Source organism: Bubalus kerabau, chromosome 16 (assembly GCF_029407905.1).
Source record: "Bubalus kerabau isolate K-KA32 ecotype Philippines breed swamp buffalo chromosome 16, PCC_UOA_SB_1v2, whole genome shotgun sequence".
NCBI lineage: Eukaryota > Metazoa > Chordata > Mammalia > Artiodactyla > Bovidae > Bubalus > Bubalus kerabau.
The window spans coordinates 61352881-61380814 of record NC_073639.1 but is presented as its reverse complement, the minus strand read 5'-3'; the positions used below and the strand labels follow the sequence as shown (position 1 = coordinate 61380814).

Below are 27934 nucleotides of genomic sequence, written 5' to 3'. Positions count from 1 at the left end.
GTGAAGTCAAGTGAGCCTTAGAAAGCATTATTGTGAACAAACCTAGTGGAGGTGAATATACCAGCAAATCTGGAAAACTCAGCAGTGGCCATAGGATTGGAAAAGGTCAGTTTTCATTCCAACCAAAAGAAGGGCAATGCCAAAGAATGTTCAAACTACTGTACCATTACACTCACTTCACATGCTAGTAAGGTAATGTTCAAAATCCTTCAAGCGAGGCTTCAGCAGCATGTGAACCAAGAACTTCTAGATGTACAAGTTTGATTTAGAAAAGGCAGACTGTCAACATCCACTGGATCATAGAGAAAGCAAGGGAATTCCAGAAAAATATCTACTTCTGCTTCACTGACTATGCTAAAGCCTTTGACTGTGTGGATCACAACCAACTGTGGAAAATTCTTAAAGAGATGGGAATACCAGACCACCTTACCTGCCTCTTGAGAAATCAGCATCCAGGTTAGAGAAGCAACAGTTAGAACTGGACATGGAACAATGGACTGGTTCAAAACTGGGAAAGGGGTACATGAAGGCTGTATATTGTCACCCTGCTTATTTAACTTATATGCAGAGTACATCATGCAAAATGCCAGGCTGGATGAATCACAAGCTGGAATCCAGATTGCCAGAAGAAATATCAATAACCTCAGATATGAAGATGATACCACTTTAATGGGAAAAAGTGGAGAGGAATTAAAGAGCTTCTTGATGAGGGTGAAAGAGGAGAGTGAAAAACATGGCTTAAAACTCAACATTCAAAAAATTAAGATCACGGCATCTAGTCCCATCACCCTATGGCAAATAAATGGGGGAAAAGTGGAAATAGTGACAGATTTTATTTTCTTGGGTTCCAAAATCACTGCAGATGGTGACTGCAGCCATGAAATTAAAAGACACTTGCTCCGTGGAAGAAATGCTATGACAAACCTAGACAGTATATTAAAAAGCAGAGACATCCTTTTGTGACAAAGGTACCTGTAGTCAAAGCTATAGTTTTTCCAGTAGTCAGGTACAGATGTGAGAGTTTAACTAGAAAGAAGGCTGAGCACTGAAGAACTGATGGTTTTGAATTGTGGTGCTGGACAAGACTCTTGAGAGTCCCTTGGACAGCAAGGAGATCAAACCAGTCAATCCTAAAGGAAATCAACCCTGAAAATTCATTGGAAGGACTGATGCTGAAGCTGAAGCACCAACACTTCGGCCACTTGATGCAAAGAGCCGACTCACTGGAAAAGACTCTGATGCTGGGAAAGACTGAGGGCAGGAGAAGAAGGAGGCAACAGGACAAGATGGTTGGATGGCATCATCGATTCAATGGATGTAAGTTTGAGCAACCTCTGGGAGATAGTGAAGGACAAGGAAGTCTGGCGTGCTGCAGTCCAAGGGGTTACAAAGAACTGGACATGACTCAGTGACTGAACAACAATAATGACAATAGCAGTGGCTATTAATATTATTACTTCCTGCATGCCTGATATAAGGCATTTTACATGCATTATCTCATTAAATTCTAACCCTGAGAGGTAGGTTTTGTTACTCTGTATTTTACAGATGATAAAACTGACAGAGTTGTTCAAAGACACACAGCTAATAAACAGCAAATTCAAGATTTGAACCCAGGGCTGATTCTACACTGTGTGCTTATCTGACATGGAATGCTGCTCAAGGCAGCCTTTTCAGATAAATGAAGTAATGGCTGCCCGTCTATCTTTCTCGTGTAGATCTGGAAGTAAACAACAGAGAAAAGAGAAGAAAAGTCAGCTCTCTCCCCATCCTCGCCTTGGTTTCCTTCTTAGGAAACCAAGCAAAGCTTCACTAGCTCATCTTGTTTTCTGCTACAAAAACAAAGTCCTGATAACTTGTTGACAAGGATGCTATGAGCACCGAACATCATGTGCAAAGCACCCCAAGGATGACAAACACTCCATAATTCCTAATTAGCATCTCTCAGTTAGGAATCTGGAAGCTGCTGCTTTGGAGGTGAATTATAAATTTGATTTGCATATGTCAGGGCTGCTTTAAACAGAGGAAACGAGTTGATCTCTCCTGGGAGGGAATCCACTGGTACTATTTCCAAGAGCTCTTTCTGGCACCAAGGGAGGTCCCCTGAACACCCCTTCTCCTGTATGCATTCATTCCTACCCAGAGGAGAAAATTCACTCAGTAGCCACTGGTGGGGAAAGCCACAGATAGCCCAATCAGCTTCACCACCTACTCTCTTCCTGCAATAGAGAGGCATAATTATGGTCTGAGGGTGCCCTGTGCAGATCACCTTTGGGTGCACATCCTGGGAGGCAGCATGGCGTGGTTTGTAGGACAGCAGGTCCTGAAGCTCCCAAATCCTGCTTCCATCAACAACTAGCTGTGCGTCCTTTGGAAAGTTATTTAATCTCTCAGTTTTTTCATGTGTTGAGTATGAGGGCACCTACCTCCCAGGGTTGCTGTGTGGATGAAAACAGAATAATATATGGAAAGGGCTTTGCCCAGCACTGTCAGCATCCAATAAAAACACTGATCACTTATGGATAATGATTTTATTATCATTATAAAGGACTTAGCCTTTCCTGGACACCAGTCAAACACTGGTATGCTGAAAACAAGCTAGTCAGGACATACCAGCAAAAAATTAGTACCTAGAAAAATCCTTCTTCCCTTTCTTTTCCTCCTTATGTTTATACTGTAGTAAAATATATATAACAAAATATACCATTTTAACATATCCGTATTTTTGTGCGACCATCACCATCATCCATCTCATTAATCTCTTCATCTTCCTAAGCCGAAACTCCATGCCCATTAAACAATAAATCCCCATTTCCCTCTCTCCCAGCCCCAGACAACCACAATTCTACTTTCTGCTTGTATGAATTTCACCATGCCAGGTAGCACATGAAAGTAGAAAAAGACAGTGCTGATTCTTCCGTGTTTGGTTTATTTCACTTAGCATAATGTTTTCAAGGGTCATCCATGTTTTAGCATGTGTCAGTACTTTATTCCTTTTCATGGCTAAATAATATTCAATTGTATGGATGGACCACGTTTTGTTTATTCGTTCATTAATTGATGGACGATTGGGTTGTTTCCACCCTCTTGGGTATTGTGAACAATCCCTCTATGAATATTCATGTAGAAATACCTATTTGAGTCCCTGCTGTCAGTCCTGATGGATATATATCCAGAAGTGGAATTGCTAGATCATATAGTATTTCTGTGTTTCATTTTTTAAGGTGCCTCCTTATTTTTAATGGTAAATAATGCTTCTTAAATACTTACAAACCAGGCATTTGAATTACTTTTTCCCATTTAACTCTCACAGCAATTCCCATAGGTGGGTATTTTGACTTTACAGATGGAAAAATGGAACTTAAGACTAGACAGGTAATAAGTGCAAGACACTGAACTTAGCAAGGGCAGATGCTGGGATTTCAACTCAGAGCTGGAAGGCCCCAAAGCCCAATATTTACCACCGGGCCATACTGTCATCCCTTAGAAAGAAAGAACAATACTTGTGTTTCTCTTTATTATGCATGTGGCCCCTGGAAACAACAGAAGCGACCAAACTTCCCTGGCAGTCCAGTGGTAATGACTCTGCCTTCCAATGCAGGGGGCACAGGTTCAATCCCTAGTCAGAGAACTAAGATTCCACATGCCACAAGGTGCAGCAGCCAAAACACTTTTTTAAAATCCAGAAACCTAGCACTACCACCCAGCAGCTGGGTGACTTGAGACGAGTTCCTTCACATCTCTGCATCTCAATTTCTTCATGTGTAAATGGAGTTAATGCTCCTAGGAATACATCCAAAAGGACTGAAAGCAGGAAAATTACAAACAGATATTTGTACATGAATATTCATAGCAGCATTATTCACCATAGTCAAGAGGTAGGAATGACTCTTCAGTGTCCATCAACAGATCAATGGATAAACAAAATGCGACCTCTCCATATAATGGGATATTATATGGTAGCTCAGATGGTGGCTCAGCTGGTAAAGAATCCACCTGCAATGCAGGAGACCCCGGTTCAATCCCTAGGTCAGGAATATCCCCTGGAGAAGGGATAGGCTACCCATTCCAGTATTCTTGGGCTTCCCTGGAGGCTACCCACTCCAGTACTCTTGCCTGGAGAATTCCATGGACAGAGGAGCTTGGCAAGCTACAGTCCATGGGGTTTCAAAGAGTCAGACACAACTGAACAACTTTCACTTTCACATGGACTATTATTCAGATGTAAAAAGGAATGAGGTGATGATACACATGACAACATAGATGAACCTGGAAGACACTATACTAAGTGAAATAAGTCAGACACAAATGAACAAATATTGTATGATCCCACTTATATAAGATATTTAGAATGTGTAAATTCATAGAGACAGAAAGGAGAATAGACGTTACCAAGGGATGGAAGGGGGGGGAGGGGGGAGTGATTGTTTTAATGGTTACAGAGTTTTTCCTGGGGGTGATGAAAAAGTCTGGGGTATAGACAGTGGTGATTATTATACCATATTGTAAATATATTTAACATCACTGAAGTGTATACTTACCAATGGTTAAAATGGTAAATATCATGCACATTTTACCACAAGAAAAACATTTTTAATGGAACTAATAATATTGGGGCTGTTCTAAGGATTAAACTGGTGCTTCACAAAATTTAATGTGCATGCAGATAACCTTATTGTATTAAAATGCAATTCAGGACTTCCCTGGTGGTACAGTAGATAAGAATCCATCTGCCAGTGCAGGGGACATGGGTTTGATCCCTGGTCCAGGAAGATTCCGCATGCCGTGAAGCAACTAAGCCCACAGGCCACAACTACTGAGCCCATGTGCTGCACCTGCTGAAGTCCATGGGCCTAGAACCCATGCTCCACAGCAAGAGAAGCCACCGTAATGAAAAGCCTGTGTGCCACAATGAAGAGTAGCCCCTGCGTGCCATAACTAGAGAGCCCACGCAAAGCAACCAAGATTCAATGCAACCAAAAATAAACAAACAAATGAATTACATGGATGAATCTGAGCCAGAGTCTGAGCCTCTGTATTTCTAACCAGCCCCCAAGTGGCACTGACATCACTTGTCCGTGGGCCACACTGTGGGGAACCATGTACCTGAAGCTCAGGTGAGTGCTTAGGATTCAGCATGCACCAGCACGTTTTGACTTGCCTCTGAAATTTGCATAACCCCCAAGCACACTCTTTTTACAGAAGTTACAAGAATCTTGCAGAGACTTCAGCCACTGAGTCTCCCACAGTTGTCTAAAAACTTTCCTCTCACAACGGCATATGAATAAAAACACCCAGGTTGAAAACATTTCCATGTTAAATGATTCCAAGGAAAAAGAAGCATGCATAACACACAGGGGGAACCTCGGGCAGGCCCTGTCCAGACTCGGCTCCCGGGCAGCCCTCAAACACTTCTGGAGACCAGGAGTTCATCTGTACTCAATCCTGGCATTTGCCACGGGGTGAGGAATAGATAGAACCAGAAATAGGAGCTGCAGAAAATGATTCAAAAAGGAGAACAGCTCCATAGCCTTGGAATCCAAGTCGTGTTCCTACGTCCATCCTCCTGCTAAACAGGGCATGCCTCCTTGGATGTGGGGCAAAATCTTGAGGTAAGACTGCCAAAATCATGCCCAAAATCAAGCCTTGGAACAACAATCCAAATCACTGTTAGTTCTCACTCCTTATTTCTCTCTCATCTCCCAGTTTGGAGGTCCAAACTGTTCATACATGTCAAGTTCAAGTCTGTATCTTGTTACGCTGCTTCAAGAGTTCAATCTAGTAAGCATAAAGCCCAAACCATAGGACAATTCAACCCCAAATTTTCCAAATAGAGCTGAGAAGTTAATTTGGAAAACCAAACACATTTTTCTGGACCAGATTAATTTCTAGAGCTTTGCCATAACTGCAGCAGCTAATGCTTATTGAGCTCTTGTCACATGCCAGACACTGAGCTAAGCACTTTGCACATATTATCCAATCCTCATAACAACACTGTGAGGTAAGTACTGTCATCTTCCTGTTTGTACAGATGGGAAAACTGAGACACGGAGAAGGTTAAGCCCAAGGTTATGACTCGTAACTGGAAGAAGCAACAGTATTATCCAAGATTTAAATCTTTCTTACAATGAGAATTTCAAAATGTGGTAGTATAGGATTGACATATATGACTCTAAAACAGTCAAATTAAACAATTCAAACTTAGCCATAAACCCACAGTCCAAAAAGAGAACAAAAAATCCATTTATGTCCAATCTGAAAACACTAGTCATGTCTCCTAGCATGAATTGTCAGTAGACAGTCATGAGCAATCAGTAATAATAACACATTTCCCTTGTCATGATCACCCAGTGCTATCAGGTTTAGCAAATAAAAGAATAGTTGGCTAAATCTGAATGTCTGATAAACAAAAATGATTTTTGATATAAGCATGTCCTGTATAATATTTGGGCATACTTGCACTGGAAAAATATTCATTATCTATCCAAAATTCAAGTTTAACGAATATCCTATATTTTACCTGGCAACCCCATGATCAGAAAATACAAAGCAGTCTTTAACTAGGAGCAATACAGCCAAGGCCCTGACATGTGGGTCCATTTTCCCAAGCACTTTAAAAAGTATCTTTCAGGACTTCCCTGGTGGTCCAGTGGTAAGACTACATACTCCCAATCCATGGAGCTCAAATTGAATCCCTGGTCAGAGAGCGAAGATTTCGCATGCCTTGCAGCGGGGCCAAAAAGTAAAGTTAAAAATAAAAAGTGTCTTTTCTTTGATCCTGCCAATATCCTCTATGGTTCATTAAAGTTATGTAATTTGCCTAAATCTGTGGCAAGAGGGTGGCAGAACTGGGACCCATATGTTGTATTCTAACTCTCCATCTACTCACTGTCCCAAGAGAGATACATAGTCCACCTCAAAAGGGAAGTCAGTCATGAGAACGCATTGGAAGCAAAGGTTCCTTAGGCCCAGAGCCGACTACCAGAGTAAGACTATTAGATAAATCTGCTGATTGTGTGAACACTGAGTTAAAAGATCTCTGAAATATCCCACTCCAAAGCACCTTGACATTCCCAGGGTATGCTCTACCCTTTGCTCCTTATATCCTCCTTAGAATTCCCGATATTTGCTGAAATTTTGGATTAAGAATTGGGACTAGAGAACCTAGTGTTCCCTCCAGCTGAACTTATTATCTTCTGGTTAGAACATCCCTACTCAGTCCATGAGGCTTGGAAGTGCTGACTTTTCACCCTGGTTCCAAAACTGACCTATAAGAATGCTCTGCCCTCCGGTAGAGAGGAGGAGTACAGGAATGAACCAAACCTGATCAGCGGAAAGGCTATCCCAGACATTCACTGGAGCTCCTAGGAAACAACAGTGCTCTTCCTCCATAGTAGCTAAAGTGACAGAAAGACTGGATGAAGACAAGAGAGGACGAAAGCAGAGCTGAGAGATGGAGAGAGAGGTACTTGTCTGCCTTCTATAAGTATCTGGATCCACCCACACTGAAGCTAGCGTGACCCATAGACTTCTCAGTTACATAAGCCAAAGAATTCCCACTTTCTATACAAACAATTTGAGTTATGTTTCTGTCACTTGTGACCAAAAGAGTTCAGATTAATGCAACCAGTAAGCATCATCATTTTTTACATCAATCAACAGGCAAGGTAAAAAATATCTGGAAATCCTATTTGCCGTAATTTCTAAACATATCCAAAATCCAACCACAGCTCACTGGCCTGGTGTGACCCACCATTGTCTCCCATCCATGATAATCTTCCAACTCATCTACCTTCTTCTACTCTTGCCCTCTACAGTCTGTTACTTAGAAAGATGCTATTAAAACTCAAGAAAGGGACTTCCCTGGTGGCCCAGTGGTTGAGAGCCCACCTGCCAACGCAGGGTTCAGTCCCAGATTCAGAACTAGGATTCCACATGCCTCAAAGCAACTAAGCCTGTGTGTCACAACTACTGAAGACCATGTGCCCTTGAGTCCTTGCTCCACAGCAAGAAAAGCCATTGCAAAGAGAAGCCTGCACACTGAAACAAGAGTAGCCCCTGTCCCCACAACTAGAGAAAGCCCATGCGTGGCAACAAAGATCCAGCACAACCAAAAATAAATAAGTAAATAAATACCTTTAAAAATAACAATAAATTAAAAATAAATAAATAAAACTCAAGACAGATCATGTTACTCCTCTGCTCAAAACCCTCCAGTGCACCTCATTGCACTTAGTAAAAATTTTACACTGGTCTAAAAGAACCTTGGGCTTCCTAGGTGGCTCAGTGGTAAAGGATCTGCCTGTAATGCAGGAGACATGGGTTCAATCCCTGGGTCAGGAAGATCCCCTGGAGAAGGAAATGGTAATCCACTCCAACATTCTTCCCTGGAAAATCCCAGAGACAAAGGAGCCTGTGGGCTACAGTCCATGGGGTCACAAAAGAGTCAGACACGAATTAGCAACTAAACAATAACAAAAGACCCTGTTGATCTGGTCTCACTCTGCTGCTCTGACCTGCTCCTCAACACTCCACACCAGTCGTACAAGCTTTCTCCAAGGCCTCAGGGGCTTTGTACAAGATGTTGCCTTACTCTAAATGCTCCTTCCCCTGCCCTAGACAGCTTCATGGATGGCTCCCTCACTTCCTTTAAGTCTTTGCTCAAATGTCACCTTTTCCATGAAGCTGGAAAAGGTGATATTTCCAACATGTATTTATTGTCTGTCTCCACCAGTTAGAATGTGAGCTGCACAATAGCAGGGCTCTGTGACCGTTTTACACTTGCATGTATCCCTAGCACCTAGACCACCACACAGAACACTGCAGGGACTCCACACTGAGAAATCATGAGTTGGGATGACAAGGTTTAGGAGGAAGGTGGGTCTGAAAAACAGAAGGGCAGTGTCAGGGAGACTAGACAAAAGCTGGAGCACCGGGGAAGGTCTAGAGACTCTTCCTCTATCGGACCCCAGGTTCAAAGTGGCATCTGGGCTCAACCCACCCTCTGCCATCCTAGTCTATCTTTGCAGAGACCCTGCTGCTGCTGCTGCTGCTGCTAAGTCGCTTCAGTTGTGTCCAACTCTGTGCGACCCCATAGACGGCAGCCCACCAGGCTCCCCCGTCCCTGGGATTCTCCAGGCAAGAACACTGGAGTGGGTTGCCATTTCCTTCTCCAATGCATGAAAGTGAAAGGTGAAAGTGAAGTCGCTCAGTCGTGTCTGACTCTTAGCGACCCCATGGACTGCAGCCTACCAGGCTCCTCCGTCCATGGGATTCTCCAGGCAAGAGTACTGGAGTGCGGTGCCATCGCCTTCTCCGGCAGAGACCCTAGTTCCCATCTTAGCAGACAACTAAAGGCAACTGGCTGTGAGGAGATGTGATTACATGTGAATGACTGAATAGTAGGGGGAAGAGTCCTCCTCTTAATCCGAGTTAATATAAGACTGCTCTCATTATCATTAATCTGATCAAACAATGACCAGCTTCTCAGACCTGTAGCATGCTGCTAATGAATTTTTCATAACTCTGTAGAGATGTTTTCTGCATTGCTGTTAATAATAAACCACAAAGCATGGGATTGAAAATGTATTTCCATTTTGCCAACTCTCTCTCCTGGCTTTATTTTCCTTCCCTCCAGGTCACCCTTCTCAAGGTCTTGCCCATCAATTATTATTATGGGATGCCTTGTATTTGTCATGGTGTTAAGGAACTTGTCCCCACCTTAGGGAACCAATAAACTCATGTGAAGCTTTCAAGTCATGTTTGAGAAGTGGTGATCATACATTAGAGAGCTTGACTCAATTTGGCAAACGAGATGCCTCATTTTTCTATAATGAGGAGATGAAGTAGGAAGAAAATGTGAAGGAACTCAGTTTAGAGAAAGGAAAGCATGCTGGCCCATCCCTTTGCCTTCCAATGGGCCTGAAGCACTTGGTGTGCCAGCCATGCTGGGCTCCATCGGGTCCCTCAGAAGCCCCAGACTGTCTTCTACCTCTAGGCTTTCTGCACACACTTTCCCTCTCCCTGGAAGAACTTTTCCTCAACTCAAGTTAACTCTATTGCCCTTCATGTCTTAGCTGTAGCATCACATCGCTAGATCCATGAGGCAATATATTCCAGATGCCAATACTTAGAACATTGCCTTATGTGCTGTATATAAATATATACATCCTAAGCCCCATATGGGCAAGACTTTGTAAGTCTTACTAGTCTCCTTTGTATGTCTAATGCATTTGACACAAAGTGGAATGAATGAATGAGTGAATGAATGTTGAAGCTAATCAACCAGGTCACCTTTTAGAACAGACATTGGAAATGGCTGAACACTTACCCCAACATCAAACCTATGACTCTTCTCCTCAAGTTTCCTCTTAGACACACTGCCCAGAACAGTCAGGATCATCTGCAATGGCAACACGGCCTATTTGAGAGTGGACTTGCCTATTTTTTTGTTTGTTTGTTTTAAATGGACAAAAGTCATCAAGAATCAATCAAGCCAAGTTAAGATGGTAGCTTTCCATTTTGAAGGCTACTATTTAAGGTCAAGAGAAAATAAAGAGACTTGTTTTCTTGTAAAGTGACTCTGAAGAAAGTTTTCAAGAATGTCTTAAGTTATGCCAGCAGAGCTGGAGCAAGACAGCCCTGATTACCTGTACCTTCCTTTTCCTTATCCAACATTAAGTATACTAAGGGAGAAAATGGTGAGGTTCTTTTAAAAAAGTATTTCTTTTTAAAATTAATGTATTATTCTTATTATTTTATTTATTTTGGCCATGCCATAAGGCATGTGGGATCTTAGTTCCCCAACCAGGGATTGAACCCACGCCCCCAGATTGTGCAGTCTTACTGGATCACCAGGGAAGTCTCTGGTGAGGTTCTTGATCAGATAATCATGAGTCAGTGTCTGCTTTTTGATTTCAGTTTTGATTTCTGAGTTCTGCTGGAAAATGGAAATTCCATGATAAAATGAGGCTTACGTCCAATACATTGACAACTCTGACATCTGTAAACATGACATACGCTCTCCAGTTCACCATGGCCTTGTCTCCTCCCAAGTATCCAGCCCCTGGCCTGTTCTTCTTCTGTGGGTTCCCTGTCTGGTCCCAGAAAACAATTGACTGCGTGATACCCTGAAATCAGATGACCTCATCTGTAAAACTCATGTCCCTTTCTGAAGTCATTTCAGAAAAATTTCATCTTAAATTAGGTGTCCTTGTTATTAACATGATTATAACTGCATTTATTTCAACTGAAAGTATGTATTTTTAAAAACCAAGCCTGCCTCAAGTTTCTTAGCTCATCACAAATGGATTCACAGATGTAGTAAAGTGACTTTACATATATATTCTATTTTTTTTTTCATATATATTCTATTAAGTCACAGATTTGCTAGTAACATTTGCCTCTCACAGTTGTCATTCCTGGAGATGCAAAGCGACAAACTCTACTCTCATAAACTCTGAGAGCTTTATAAATGGACACTCTTTCTAAAGGACCATGGTCATACATGAGAAGAAGCCTTATAAGCACACAGTAATTCTACTTCTAGGCATATTTCTTAAGATGCTTTACAAAGATTTCATTTCAAAAGTAGTCACTAAGGCTGTGTTTATGAGAGCAAGGAACCAGAAATAAATCTAACTCACTAAAGGGGGTTGTTTAACTCAATTATGCTACATCTTTATGCTGGAGTGTTACCAGCCATTTGAATTGCTATTAAAAAAAAATGGTTTTGGCAGGGAAAGACATTCATGTCTTAAGTCAAATTTTAAGAGGAAAAAGAAATAAATAAGAGAACATTATGAAATAAATAACATATAGTTGTTCATAGAAGTCATATGAAAGTACACACATGCATGCAGAAAAATCTGTAAGGCTCCGTAACAAGATATTAGCAGTGCTGATCTGTGGATGGTGGGATTATAAGTGTGTTCATTTTTCTTTTTTATTAAATGTACATTCTCTTTTTTTCCTTGGGTGAAAATACTTTGCTTTAATGGCTATAAATGTCTTTTAAATCACTATTTAATGAGTTCCATTTCTGAAGTCAGTGTGAATGTCTCATAACCTGGCATACATAACCTGAAGAGCCACCGAAGCACCTGCAAGAGCTCCAGGGAAATGTCACAGGGACCATCATGTACAATCACAGAGGGTATGGAAGGGACTTCCAGCTCCAGAGTTCTAACTCTGTGCCAGCCTGAACCTGGGGGCATCTTTCTTTCGTTTGTAGCAGAAGTGAAACAGTTTCCTCCCCAAACGGCCCCATCCTCTTAGGCAAACAAACATTCACAGCAGCACTAGTCACAAATAGTCATAAGGCAGAGACAACTCAAATGTTCACTGATGGGTGGATAAACAAAACGGGCAGATCCATACAGTGGAATATTATTCAGCCATAAAAAGGAATGAAGTACTGGTGCATGTCACACCACGGATTGACCTTGAGGACATTGTGTTACGTGAAAGAAGCCACGCATAAAAGGCTGAGTACTGTATGATTTCATTTGTATGAAATACTCAGAAGAGGAAAAAAAGTACCGAAAATAGATTAAAGGTTGCCAGGGGATGGAGGATAGGAAAATTGGGATGGACTCTAACAAGTACAAGGTTTAGTTTTAGTTTTCTTGGTTGTTGAGTTTTTTTGTTTTTGTTTTCTTGCATGTGTGGTGATGGAGATGTTCTAAAATTAGATGGGGTCAATGGTTGCATAACACTGCACACGTACGAAAAGTCATTCAATTGTGTACTTTAGGAGCATTTAAATGGTGACTTTTATGTTATGCATATTTTACCTCAATTTTTAAAAACCTAGAAAAAGAAAAACTGGGGTGGCTACATTAATATCAGAGAAATAGTTTTCAGAGCATGGAAAATTATCAGGATAAATAGTAACTTTACATAATGCTGGAGGGTGAAGTCACCAAGAAAACAACTGTCCCACATTTGTATAAACTTAAAAACAGCTCAAAATACATAAAAACAAAAAACTGATGGAACTACAAGGAGAAATGGAGAAATCCACATTTAGAGTAGGAGATATCAACACAGATTGCCTCTGTCTAATCAATAAAACTTAAGAGAAAACCAACAAGGATATAGAGGACCTAGTACCATCAACCAACTGGACCTAACTGACATTTATACAATACTGCACCTATCAATACCAGAATTCACATTCTTTTCAGGTGCACCCATTACCTTCACCAAGAGAGAATATAGTCAAAGTGACAAAATAAACCTTAAACACTTTAAAAGAATCAAGATAATATGTGTTCACTCATCATAACTGAATTGAACTGTTAAAAGAAGTCAGTAACAGAAAGATAACAGGAAACATCCACAGTACTTGGAAATTAAATGACACACTCATAAAGAACATATGCATCAAAGAGAAAGCTTCAAAAGAAACTATAAAATAGGTGCACTAAAGGGAAATGAAAATATAACATACCAAAGCTTGTGGGATGTAGCTAAAGTAATCTTTCAAGGGAAATTTACAGTGATAAATACTTACATTAGTAAAGGAAAAAGGTCTCAATTCAACAAAGTGTCCACCTCAAGAAAACAGAATAGAGAGGCACAAAATAAACCCAGAGCAAGCAGGAGAAAGGAAATAATAAGAAGAAGAACAAAAAATGAATAAAATTAAAAACAGAAAAACAATAGAGAAAATAAATGAAGCTAAAAATTAGTTCTCTGAAAATAAAACTAAAATTAGTAAATCTCTAACCAGACTAACACAGAATAGAAGAGAAAGACATACATTACCAACATTAGGAATGTAAGACCTCACTAAAAGAATAATAGGGAAATACTATGAGCAACTATCCAGATATAAATTCAGCAATTTAGATAAATTGTACCAATTCATTCAGATCCACAAACTACTAAAATTCATCCAAGAATAAATTAAAGAAACTGAAAAGTGAAAGTGAAGTCGCTCAGTGGTCTCCGACTCCTAGCGATCCTATGGACTGCAGCCTACCAGGCTCCTCTGCCCATGGGATTTTCCAGGCAAGAGTACTGGAGTGGGGTGCCATTGCCTTCTCCAATCTAAAGATGAAATAACACCAAACACCAATTCTACACATTCTCTTCCAGAAAAGAGAAGTAGAGGAAACAATTCCCAACTCATGTTATGAGGTCAGTATTACCCTGATAATTAAATAAAGATGGTACAAAAAAGGAAACCACAGACAATATCCCTTATGAAGAAAGACACAGAAAACTCTCAATAAAATACTAAGGAATCAAATCCAGCAACATATTAAAATAATAGTATAGCAACATATTAAAAGGATAATATTGCTTTGGGGGTTTATCACAATGTACTGTTTATCCCACTCAAATAAGCATAACAATATAAAAAGTGGCAACTAACTTTGCTCTACCTCTTACCTAATAATAACAATAACAAAGGTCCAAAGCTATGGTTTTTCCAGTAGTTAGAAGGTAAAGAATCTGCCTGCAATGCAGGAAACCCCAGTTTAATCCCTGGGTTGGGAAGATCCCCTGGAGAAGGAAATGGCAATCCACTCCAGTATTCTTGCCTGGAGAATTCCATGGACAGAAGAGCCTGGTGGGCTACAGTCCATGGGATAGCAAAGAGTCGGACACGACTGAGTGACTAACGCTAACACTTTTACAATGTGAGAGTTGGACTATAAAGAAGGCTTGAGCACCAAAGAATTTATGTTTTTCAAACTGTGGAGTTGGAGAAGACTCTTGAGAGTCCCTTAGACAGCAAGATCCAACCAGTCAATCATAAAGGATCCGATCAGATCAGATCAGTCGCTCAGTCGTGTCCGACTCTTTGTGACCCCATGAATCGCAGCACGCCAGGCCTCCCTGTCCATCACCAACTCCCGGAGTTCACTGAGACTCACATCCATCAAGTCAGTGATGCCATCCAGCCATCTCATCCTCTGTTGTCCCCTTCTCCTCCTGCCCCCAATCCCTCCCAGCATCAGAGTCTTATCCAATGAGTCAACTCTTTGCATGAGGTGCCCAAAGTACTGGAGTTTCAGCTTTAGCATCATTCCTTCCAAAGAAATCCCAGGGCTGATCTCCTTCAGAATGGACTGGTTGGATCTCCTTGCAGTCCAAGGGACTCTCAAGAGTCTTCTCCAACACCACAGTTCAAAAGCATCAATTCTTGGGCACTCAGCCTTCTTCACAGTCCAACTCTCACATCCATACATGACCACAGGAAAAACCGTAGCCTTGACTAGACGAACCTTTGTTGGCAAAGTAATGTCTCTGCTTTTCAATATGCTATCTAGGTTGGTCATAACTTTCCTTCCAAGGAGTAAGCGTCTTTTAATTTCATGGCTGTAGTCACCATCTGTAGTGATTTTGGAGCCCAGAAAAATAAAGTCTGACACTGTTTCCATCATAAAGGAAATCAACCCTAAATATTCATTGGAAGGACTGATGCTGAAGCTGAAGCTCCAATACTTTGGCCACCTGATGCAAAGAGCTGACTCACTGGAAAAGACCCTGATGCTGGGAAAGATTGAAGGCAGGAGGAGAAGGGGACGACAGAGGACAGGATGATTGGATGGCATCATCAACTCAATGGACATGAGTTTGAACAAACTCCAGAAGACACTGAAGGACAGGGAAACCTGGCATGCTGCAGTCTGTGGGGTCGCAAAGAGTGAGATGATACAACTGAGTGACTAAACAACAATAAAAACAAAGACCCTGGATGGGTTCTTTTTTATACCTGATAAGTTCTTTATTATACCTGTCTATTAGTCTCACTGCTCAAGTCCAGGCTGCCCAACACTGCCCAAGGCACCATGCCAGTGCCTTTGTGGATGGGCACAAAGAGACATATTCATGACAATTTCTGATTGCTGCGATACTCTGGGTAGGATTGGTGCACAGGCAAAGGAAATGTCACCATCAATAGTGACCCCAGAATCCAGAATTCTGTAAGAAAAGAACTCACACAGGACAAAGCAGGGAGGCATTGGCTGCAAAATTTGGGTTGGAGACTTGTCAGGAATCTGTGGACGCAGCTATCTCTTGTCTCTACCTGGCAGGTTCCAGATCTAAATGCAAACACTTCTTGAGAGTTTGTCAGCCAAAGGAAGGACTGACCTTATTATCTTTTCCTCAGAGAGTAGAACCAAAGGATAGAAGTCATCAGAGAGCAGATACAGGTATACATAATGAGGATAATTCTAACCTTTATAACTCACCCATATCAAAAGGCTGACTTATAAAAGGGCTTGAATAGACATTTCTCCCAAGAGAATATACAAATGGTCAATCAGCACATGAAAAGATGCCTAATTCATTAGTCACCGTGCTGTGCTGTGCTGTGCTAAGCCACTTCGGTTGCGTCTGACTCTTCGAGACCCTATGAACTATAGCCCACCAGGCTCCTCTGTCCATGGGATTCTCCAGGCAAGAATACTGGAGTGGGTTGCTGTGCCCTCCTCCAGGGGATCTTCCCAACCCAGGGATAGAAGCCATGTCTCTTTCATCTCCTGCATTGGCAGGCAGGTTCTTTACTACTAGCACCACCTAGGAAATGCAAATAGTAGGGAAATGCAAATCAAAACCACAATGAGACACCACTCCATGCCCACTAGGATGGCTATAATCAAAAAACCAGAAACTCGTAGGTATTGCCAAGGAGGTAGAGAATTTGGAACCCTGGGGCATTGTTGGTGGAAACAGAAAATGGTACAGTCACTGTGGAAAACAGTATGATGGTTTCTCAAAATATTTAACACAGAATTACCACATGACCCAGCAATTTCACTCTAGATATATAACCCCAAAGAATTCAAAGCAGGGAACCAAACAGATACTCGTAAAATAGTGTTCACAGCAGCATTATTCACAATAGTCAAAAGATGAAAGTAACTCAAGGTTTTTCAACACAGGACAGATAAATAAAACATAGACTATCCATACAATGTAATATTATTCAGCCATAAAAAGGAATGAAATACTGGTATATATACTATAACATGAATGAACCTTAGAAACATTATGCTATATGATAAGAGCTGAACACAAAGGGCACACAGTGTACAATTCAACTTACATGAGATAATGAGAATAGTCAAATTCATAGACAGAAAATAGAATAGAGGTGACCATGTGGCTGGGGGCAGGTACAGAAAGGATACAGAATTTTTATTTGGAGTGATGAAAAAGTTATCCAGATGGATGTTGATGATGAATGCATAACACTGTGAATGTCCTTAATGCTGCTGAACTGTACATTTAAAAAGTTAAAATGGTAAATTTCAGGTGATATATATATATATATAACCACAATTTTTAAAAAATGAAAAATTTTATAAAGGCAGCCTTGTGAAGTAGTGCTTGCCCCAAATCACCTAGCCAAAGCTGGACATGGGCAGGAAGTGGGCCTGCACAACCTCTGGGGTCCTCTAACCTTGAAAGCACACACTTTTCAAGCCCTTGGATATCGCAGCTTCTGACTCTTCTCTTTGCCACACAAGCTTGAGACAAGTTCAAGAGTAGTAAGGCCCAGCCCCATAACTGGTATTTTGTTATCCAACTTGGAGTTATGATGAGCACGTGGTTTAAAGACTAAAGCCTGCCAGGCACTGATGTGAAGTGAGTCATCTGTGAGCAAATTCAAAGATGCAGACCTGGTATAAGAATCTTCATTGCTAATGTCACCTGCAACCCAGCAGGTATGCCATTATCCCATAGAAGGCTTCCATGGGCTTCTCCTTTTCATGTCTTGCTGTGTTAGTCCCTGCCTCTCACACACTTCGGCCTCAGTGATCAATGACTGAATAAATGAAACTCCCCTCAACTACCCAGGGCTGAAGCATCTCACCTCCCCGTGACCATCTACAGAGGGTATGATCATCAAAACCTCCGAAGCTAGTAAGCATTTGCCGTGTGCAGGCACTTAACACAGCTTTGTAATACATGAGTCCACTGAATCACCATAACAACCCTATGTCAAACTGTCCCGATTTTATGAGCAAGAAAACTGAGGCTCAGCAAGGAGAGCTCATTGACCCTCAGGTTACTGAGCTAGTAAATCCTGAACTCAGACTGGGATCCAAGTAGTCTTACTGCAGAGCCCAAGCCTTCCCGACTATTTAGCTCTACTGTTTCAAGCACTGACCCAAATTTCCGAGGACTCAATTATGCTATAATTTTTGAGCCTTCATCTCATTTTTCTCTCCTGGTCCAGGGAAATCGAAGGCATCCATCTTTGGAATGCATCCATGGCTTTAATCAATGGCTGCCTAGTAACTCCAGGGGGCCCATGCTTTCAGTCTTTATCAAGAACAAGCTTTCCATTATGACAAAACACAGAAAGAAAGAAAGTGAAAGTGTTAGTCAGTCAGTCGTGTCTATTTTTTGCAACCTTGTGGACTCCTCTGTGCATGGGATTCTCCAGGCAAGAATACTAGAGTGGGTTACCATGACCTTCTCCAGGGGATTTTCCTGCCCTAGGGATCGAACTGGGGTCTCCTGCATTGTAGTCAGATTCTTTACCATCTGAGCCACCAGGGAAGTCTGAAATCACCTCAATGCTCAAAAGCAGCACTGACCAACTGAAATACACTTTGAGCTGCCTGTATCACTTAAAATGTTCTAATAGCCTCAGGAAAAAAATAAGATGCAGATGAAATTAATTTTAGCATAGTTTGTTTAACCCAATATGTCTAAAAAAAAATCAATGGGCTATTTCACATTCTATTCTTCATTCTAAGAGTTTGGGATCTGGTGTGTATTTCACAGGGGCTTCCCTGGTGGCTCAGTGGTAAAGAATCTGCCTGCAATGCAGGAGCCATAAGGAGATGCAAGATAGATCCCTGGGTCAGGAAGATGCCCTGGAGGAGGGCACGGCAACCCTCTCCAGTATTCTTGCCTGGGAATCCCATGGACAGAGGAGCCTGACAGGCTACAGTCCATAGTGTTGCAAAGAGTCGGACACAACTGAAGCGACTTGGCATGCACGTAGCACATGTATTTTACAACTATAGCACATTTCGATTAGAACTCGCCACATTTCAATTGATCAACAGCCAAAGTAGCAAATGGCTGGACCTTTCAGATCTACATCCTCTTCTCATCTTTCCTTTTCTCTGTGAATGCCCTGCTTTGTCTCCATCAGTTCTGTATTTCTCTTCCATCACCATCTGGAATGGTCACTGATAGGAGCATGTGAGTGGTGCAGTATTCCATCCTCACCATTCTCATGAATCCCCCAGCTCCCATCTCGGATCACACTGCTCTGATTGTCTGTTCTTCCTCCTTCGCCTGCACTTGCCCTCAGCTTTGCTTTCTTTGCTTCCAGGTCAGGCCCTCTTTGGGACTCCAGAGAGGAGCTGTCAACCTCTTCCCAGACTCAAGGCTCCCTGAATTTGCAGGATTGGGGTCAGATCAGTGACTCCAAACCTTAGTCAACTGGCTTGTAAAACAGGAACAACTATAGTTATGGTCACTCCCCACTGGAGAGACATTCCAATGGTCACAGAAACCCTGCCAAAGAAAATCAGGCTTTTTTTTCCTCTCCCATGTCTGTCCCTTTTCCCTCCCCACCCCTCATCTTCTCCATCCTCCTTCCTGGATGCCTTGTCCCCCTTGGCTTCCTTGGCTTTTGAATACCTTCCATTGCCCAGCTCCAGAGCAGCAAGGAGGAAACCCAGGTCCCACAGATAGAGTCCGATGCGGATGGCTGGAAGACAGCCCAGAAAACCAGCCGTCCTCAGGGAGAGGAGGAAGACTCCTCAGTTTTCTACCCATTAGAGGAAGGATTAGAGCTCCCTAGTAGAACCCTTCACAGAGAACCCTCCACAGAGAACCCTTCAGAAATACCTCTTGTTGCTGAGTTAGACGATTGGGACCACACTCCACCCATGTCTCTATGAGAAAAAGGCAGAGGCTGGGTCACTGCAGGCTGGCCACCGTCTATGGAAAACCACGTGCTTCTCTCCTCTATGCAGGTTCCCAGGTCTTTCTCAACCAGAAACAGGAAAGATGAAATTCTGGCCTGAGACAACTGCCTCCTTAAACCCAAGCTCTTGGTCATCAAAATACAGGCAACCAAAAATCAAAACAAAACATAAATCCAGACTAAGGATATGGAAAACCAGGTCCTCTCCCACACTGTAAGTAAAAGGTAATCTGGCAAGACCTATCAAAAGTCCAGAAACTTTGCATATTGCCAGATCCAGCAATTCTACTTCGAGAAATCAAAGACAAGCATTACTACAGGCCACGAGGATGTCTACCACAGTATTATTTATAATAGTAGAAAATGGTAAACATATACAACTTTCAGAATTACATTAAATAAGTTAAATAAATTTTGGTATGTTCATATAACACTACACAACCATTAAAAATATTGTTTAATAAGATGAAAAGATATTCCTGACATATTAAGTGAACTTTATATATCCAGCCTTCCTCAAATCTCCAGGCTCACAAACCCAACTGTCTACTTCACAAACATTAAATGTCTAAACAGGACTGAATCGTCAAGCCCAATCTGATGCACCCCAAGTCTTCACACTTCAAATAATGGCACCGCCATTCATTTAGTTCTTAGGCCAAACACCTAAGAATAACCCTCAGTTCTTTATTTCCCTTCGCGCCTCACATTGATTCATGAGCACCTCTCACGCCCGTGAACTTCTGAGTCCAGCTACTTGCTCCATCTCCCCATCATCACTGGAGTCAAAAGGACCGTCATTCCTGGCTTTGACTCCCACACCAGCCTCCCAGTTTGTTTCCCTGCTCCCAGTCTTACGCCCCTATCAACTATTTTCCCTGCAGCAATCAAAAGGATCTTTTAAATAAGTCAGTCCCCAACCCTTTTCACAGTTAGAACAAAATCCAAGTATCTTAGCCAAGCCCTCCATGACCAGGGCCCCGTGTCTTCCTCCTACTGTGCCCCTCATCCCTTCCCCACTCACTCTGCTCCAAATACAGTGGTCCCCGTGCTGTTCTCATAATATGTGGACTGTATTCCCACCCAAGAACTCTGTACCTGCTGTTCCCTCTGCCTTGCATACTCCCCAGATATTTCATGTCTTGCTCCCTCACATCTGTGAAATCTCCCCAAAGGGTAGGGCCTTTGCTGATCGTCCCATACCCCTCTCTCTCTTTCCTATGCTCTTTTGGGTTTATTTGGGAATTTTTCCATGTGGTTCAGTTACATCAGATTGTTCACTAGTCCCCAAAGAACCACACCTGCCAAATCCATACCCTTGAATACTAACTCCCACACAGACCATGGGCTCAACTACATAATTTGGTTTGGCCAGTGGGACATTAGCAAAGGTTACCGAAGCAGAGGCTGAAAATGGGCTATGAACTGGAGCCTGCCTTCTTGGAACACTTGCTGCTGCCACCATGTAAGAAACCTGCATGAGGCTATAAATCAACTATACTTCAATTTTAAGGAGACAGAATAGAAGGAAGGAAGGAAGGAATCTGGGGTGTCCTGCTGGAAAGGCCATGTGGAAGAGAAGTGGGGTGCCTTAGCCAACCACTAGCCAACCATCAGCCACGTGAGTCCACACTGGACCATTCAGTCTCAATGGACCCACCAGATAACCACAACTACACAAGTGGCCCAGGCAAGATCAGAACTGGCCGGCTGAGTCCAGTCCCAACTGCAGACTTGTAAGCAGATAAATTAACTGTTGTTTTAAACCACTAAGTCCTGGGTTGGCTAGTTTTAGAGCAATAGATAACTATTACACTAGCTTCTCATTAGCTGTGGCACAGACTACCAGCTCTTCAGTCAGTTTGGGCCCACTTCACCATCTTGTTGGCAATGTTGTGACTCAATTCCAGCCAACAGAATGCAAACAGAACTGATGAGGGCACGTTCAGGGGTGAGGCTTTTTAAGAGGCTTTGTTTTCTCCACACTTTTGTCCCTTTCTGGATGCAAACAAATGACAATGTTGCAGAATGGAAAGGGCCTGGACCATGAGAGAAACATCCACCAACCAAGACTGCAAGAGTAAGACTTCTACTCTACTGGAGCCATTACACATTTGGGGATCTATACAGCTTCACCTAACTAATACATAACTGAGATTCTCTGTCCACTTGTTTATTGTCTGTCTACCCCAACCCCACCTTGACATTCACCCATAAATGTAAGCGCCTTGAGAGCAGGGGCCTCACCTGCCTTATTTATCACTGTGTTTCTAGTGCCTAAAACAGCTCTGGGCACACGGTGAGTGTTCACTAAGTATCTACACCTGTCAGAAATTAAATATGGCCAGAGGAGCTTTGCAGCTCCTCCCACTTAGTGGCAGAGTCTTGTTCCCCAACATCTAAATTCAGGCTGGCATATGACTTGTGCCAACACATAAAAGGCAATGAAAATGACATTGTGTGACTTCTGAATCTCAAGACCCTTGCAACTTTCGCTGTGACCCTCTTGGAATACTGGGACCATGTAGAAACCCAGGTGATCCCACTGGAGAGTCCACGTGGAGGGAAAGGCTCGGCTCTCTCAGCAGCCAGTGCATCTGCCAGCTGAATGTGGCCACACAGTAAGTCCAGGCCAGACCAGCAGAAGAACTGCCCGGCTGATCCCAACGCACAGAATCACTGAAAATAACGGGATACTGTCTAAGGTCCAGTTTCCCAAACATAATTAAGTCTAGGTATGGTCTCTCTAGCCATTATTAATAATTGAGATAGAACAGATTAAAAACAAGTAATTGATAAGTGATGGCTAGAATCCCCTTGCTGTATAAGGAGATACTGTTACTTACTTATCCCCCAACCCAATCCCTGATATCTCCCTCCTCTTATAATTTAACGAAAATAGAACCCAACTCAGGACCACCCACACCTGGCCACTGCCCACCAGTCCTAGGGCCACTCAGTCATCTTTCAGATGGTCTCTGTGCCTCCAGGTTCTTTCACAACCCATCTACCCTAAAGATCAAGGGTCAGCAAACTACAGTCCATGGGCCAAATCTGACCCACCGCCCGTTTTTGTAAGGCTTGACCTGAAACCTAAGAAAACATTTTTAATGTAAAAAAAAATTAGAAGGAAAATAACATTTCATGACATGTGAAAATTATATCAAATTCAAGGTTCAGGGTCCCTAGGTGAATTTTTATAAGAACACGTTTATTTCTGGATTGTCCGTGGCTACTGCAAGCTACAGCAGCAGAGCTGAGTGGTTGCGATGAAAACCTCATGGCTCACAAAGCCTCAACACCTTACTATCTGTCCCTTCACAGAAAAAGCCGGCTGGTCCCTCCTGTTAGTTCCTCCTACCATCAGACTAAACTTTAAGCAACTTTTTAATTGTATTCCCTCCAAAACCTTTAAAAATTTCCACCTCTTCCCTCAAAGAGATAAAAACTTTGTTGGTCTGACTTCCCAGTCCTAAGGCAGACCCCAGGAGTTTGTGACCTGAATTCGTTTCTTGCGACAGTCTCCCAGGTACTCGCCATTCTGGGCCAACCCGTCTGTAAGCTGCCCCTTGAAGGCAGGACAGTGCCTCTATCGTTTGTTGTTCTGGCCCAGAAAGCTCCCCTGGCCCGCTGAAATTTAAACCCTCTTCATCCTTCACTCCACTCAAGAGTCACAGCTTTTTAACCAAGAATGCTTCCCTAACCACTCTGCCCCATGTTTCCCTGGGTGAATTCTATGGAACATCAAGCCCAAAAGACATCTTTGGAAAAAGACGTCTGCAGATGTTCACCTTCCTTGGAGTCACAATGTACAAATATGGCATATTAAAGGCTCTGAAAAGGCCTGCAGTCCAGATGCCTATCTATCTCTTTTGCTGAACTCAGCCTTTCCCCAATGAGTAAACTATGGGATTTATTTTGTCTACAGAATACTTGTTGACCACCAGCATCTACTACAGTGCCTGGAATTCAGCACTTTTTGAAAAAATGAATAATGCTGACATCCCACGGAACTAGGGTTCCACAAAACATACTTTGGAAATGCTGCTCAAGCTCCTTCTGCTGTCCCTCTAGTCTGAGCTGTTCCCTCCCATGTCACCTACTCCACACCACGTGATGATCATCATCACCATCAAAGGAGCAAGCATTGCGCTACAGAGAGTGTTAGGCCCTTGAAAATGTCATCTCTTTTCATCCTCACAACCACCTCTGAGGTAGGTAATGTTATTCTTCCACTACTATTTTGCCAAAAATGAAACCATGGGTCAGAAAACTTAAATCATTAGGCCAAGATAAAGTAAGTGGAAAAGCAAGAAGACAAGACTACATAGGTCTAACTCCAAAGCTCATGACCTTTCTTCTCTGCCAGAGTGCCTCCTGACAATGTACTGTGGCCAGCATGGCTGGCTGCCCATCCAATATCCCTTCTAGCTCTCTTCTGCTAGCGGAACCCTGGTTTTATACAGAGTAGCAACAGGTCAAACCAGGAAATGGATTGCAACCACCTAAACCAGTCATGACAGTGGTCCCATTGCCTTGCAGCTTGGATGAGTAATTTGACCTAGTGCTGGCCAAGAAGATGTACTAAAACAACATTTGTGGGGTAGTGAGGAGAGGTGTTTTATGGAAGCCAAACAAAGATATGAAGCCTTTATTCCCTCCCACTCATCTGGTCCCCCTCTTCCCTACCTTGAACCTGGGTGTAATGATGAAAGCTTCAGCAGCCATCTTGAAACTGTAAGATAGAGGCCATGAGAATTCACAAAGATATCAGTCCTGATGTTATTAAGTCACTGAGCCAACTCAAGCGGCTATATACCTCCAGACTTCTTGTTACTTGAGAGAAAGAAACCATTATTTGCTTAACCACGCCGGTTGGATTTTCCATTTCACGCAGCTGAACACATTCCTAATGGATGCAGATGCAGTCTCCCATATCACTTACTGTTGAACTTAATCATTATCTCACACGTACGTTATTACTCTTGTCTCTCTCATTATAAAGTATGCTTTTTGGAGGGTAAGTCCATGTCGTATATTTTTGTTTCCACAGGGGTATAGGCAAGAATTTCAGGAATGGTCTGTTCAATTTACTGCTGTCTTTAGTGCTTGTGAGCAGAGAGAGGTCATCGTCGAATAGCTGAAATATGGCCTCTATCTCTTATTTAGTCTTTCCATGGTGTCAATCGGAAAGCATGCATCAGAAATACCTGACTGTTTATTAAACACAGCTTACTGGGCCCCCTCCAATCCCAACTGAATTAGAATCTCTGGGGTTAAAGGCTGAGAATGGACATTTGCAATAAGCTCCCCCAGGTGGTTTTGATACGTAAAATTTGACAACTTCTGGGATTCAAAAACAACAACAACTGTGGATCCAAAACCTATGTGAGGTTTGGCAGGACTTGGCTGGACCCTAAGGCACCAGCCCTCCTCAGGGGCCCTACCTTAGCCCTGGAGATCTAGGAAGCCTAAATTGGCATAATTGCTCAAGACCCTTTCTTGGGCAATATAGATAACGTAGCTGGCATGCTCTGCGGCATACTGGGATTAGGAAACAAACAGATGCACTCTCAGTAATTGCCACCTCCCACCATACCAGTGCCTACCTCTCCCAGTTTAAAAAGAAACCTCTATGCAGAAAAGAAGCAATGAAATCAGTGGTCCACTGCAACAATCACCATGAGCCACAGAGCTCTCAGAGGATGAATCGTGTTGAAAAGAAGAAAAGAAAACTAGAGAAAGTTACATACTGATACACAAGCTAGCATTTGGGACTCCTGACTCAGAGGATCAGAAGAGACCTCCGGTGGCCCTTTTGGGTTATTTCTTTATTTACAGCATGTAATTCTGAACAGAATCTTCTCTGAGGCACTGCTCGAATAGAGATGGAAGGCTGGGCCAGGGCATCCCACACTTTTCTTCCATCGGCAGAGTCCCAGCCTGCATGGCTCTTCAAAGCTCCGAGAAAGAAAATACCTGTGCCTCCTAACAGAATTCCCACGCCTCTGCTACCCCTTGACACTTATTTCATTTCTGACAGTTATTTTCCCAGGTGACAGGTGCACACAGAGACACATTCTAGGGGAGCAAATAGCATAGTCAATATACACAGACACACACACAAACTTCACTTTCAAACTGATGGCCTTCCTGCCTGCTGACATCTAGCCAAATTTAAAACCACGGAGGAGAAAGACTTGAAAGTGAATCAGAGAGAGGTGCTCATCCATGCTGGGACGGGAGCACAAGGGCTAAAAGATTCAGCCTGAGATTGAAGAGTGCAGGCCTTGGAAACACGCGGGCTGGAACGAAGGGCCCTCCCAGCTCTGCACACGCCAGCTCCACCACGGGGAGAACCACTTTCCTCTGTTCCCAGCCCCATGGCCACCACCCTCAGCAAATGCCAGCTAATGGGAGTTCCCACATTTCATCAAGCCTCAAGCCATGTGTACCACCGGCCGGTTTGAGGAAGGGAGGTGAGTTAAACCCTTCAAGTGCTTGGAACACTGTGGATGCCAGGCATTTTCTAAACCTCTTGAAACCTTCCTTTGACCAGATGGCCTTGGAAAGGAATAATTTCTGCCATCTTCTTTCTGAGTAACTTTGCATCCATCCTACCTTCCACCCCACCCCACCCCGCTCCCCCCGGACAAAATTGCTTCAAACTCCCCCTCAAGTTCTGTTAGAGAGAATGTTATAACAGGCCAAAGATAACTCCTCCTCCCGACCCCCCCCCACCCTTTTTTTTTCACCGTCCCACCAAGATTCCAGAGTATTTTCTCACACCACCTGTGTGTGGCGATCCAGGCTTTTTCATTAAAAAAAAAAAAAAAAAAAAGCATGCTTCAGGCCTGCAACAGCTCCCTGCATCAAAATGATTCGACTGGAAATGGGGAGCTCAACGGGGAATTCTTTTTCAGGCATCTTGCCTCCTGACATGTGTACCCCTGAAAACAAACAAACCAAATCCAAGGAGCCAAAGGTGGGGGGCGGTGGGCGGGCTGGGAAGGAGACCGAGAAAGACGAGGTCTACATTTATAGGCAGCCCCATTCCGCGAGCAAAAACCACCTTTTGACCACCTGCAGAATGCGCAAGGTCACGTGGGTTCTCTGCAGCGCCTTAATGTCTTTACCCTGCACACAAGCCCCCCGCGGCATATCAACAAATCCACAAGCGGAAAAAAGAGAGAACTCACTCCTCAGAGAGGAAGCGAACGATAACCACAGCCGCCAGAACAATAATAAAGACTAACAATTACTACTACTGCTCCCACCACCCAGCCAAGCGGCAGCCGACAGCGGTACAGTTAAGGGACATCCAAGCGCAGGGTTTGCAAGATAAATCACAGAAGATCGAAGACCGAACCGTGCCCACCTTGCAATCCTCCCACCCCCTCCACCCCACCCCCAACAAACAGAAGGGAAAAGGGGATGGTGGGGGAGAAAGGGGAGGGGAGGAAGGATTGCTTTTTTTCCCCATAGGCAACACCTACCTCCAAGGTCCGGATTTCTTTTTGTGTGAGGTCGTTGGAGGTAGCACATTTGGTCCTAAGCCCTTCCAGGTTGGAGATGCTCAGGTCTATCATGTTTTGGACCAACTCGCACTGCTGTAAGGCTTTTTGCAAACTCAGAGGCTGCTGCTCCTCGCTTTTCGTCATGTTTTCCTCATCCATCGCTTGCTCTGCAAGCCCCCTTCCCCTCCTCCTCCTCCCAGAGAGAAAAAAGGGGGGTGTGTGGGGGGGAGTAGAGGTAGTCTACCCCCTACGCCTCTCCAACCACTGCGACTTCTCAACAGTGTCTCATAAAGAAGAAACCCAACATCTCACACAGGGTTGAGGGGGTGGGGGTGGGAGGAGGGGACAAGAGCCAAAATTTATTATTTTATTTTGGGGTGTCAAGCAGACTCCATTAGAACGTCTCCCCTCTCTGAGTCTCTGGTCCCTGAGAAGAAGAGATGCTGTTTCTCAGAAGCAAACCAGGTGATGTGATGCTGTCTGTACACTTGCGGGGAGC

At 43.1% G+C, this 27934-nt stretch overlaps 1 protein-coding gene across 1 annotated transcript in view; it reads right to left on the bottom strand.

Annotated features, from left to right (window-relative positions):
* Positions 1 to 27594, bottom strand: part of KSR2 (kinase suppressor of ras 2) — a 427585-nt gene extending 399991 nt beyond the window's left edge. Inside the window, exon 1 of the mRNA XM_055550184.1 lies at positions 27415 to 27594. Within this exon, the coding sequence (XP_055406159.1) occupies positions 27415 to 27594 (180 nt within the window). The remainder of the gene's footprint in view (positions 1 to 27414) is intronic.
* Between the last annotated feature and the right edge of the window lie 340 nt (positions 27595 to 27934).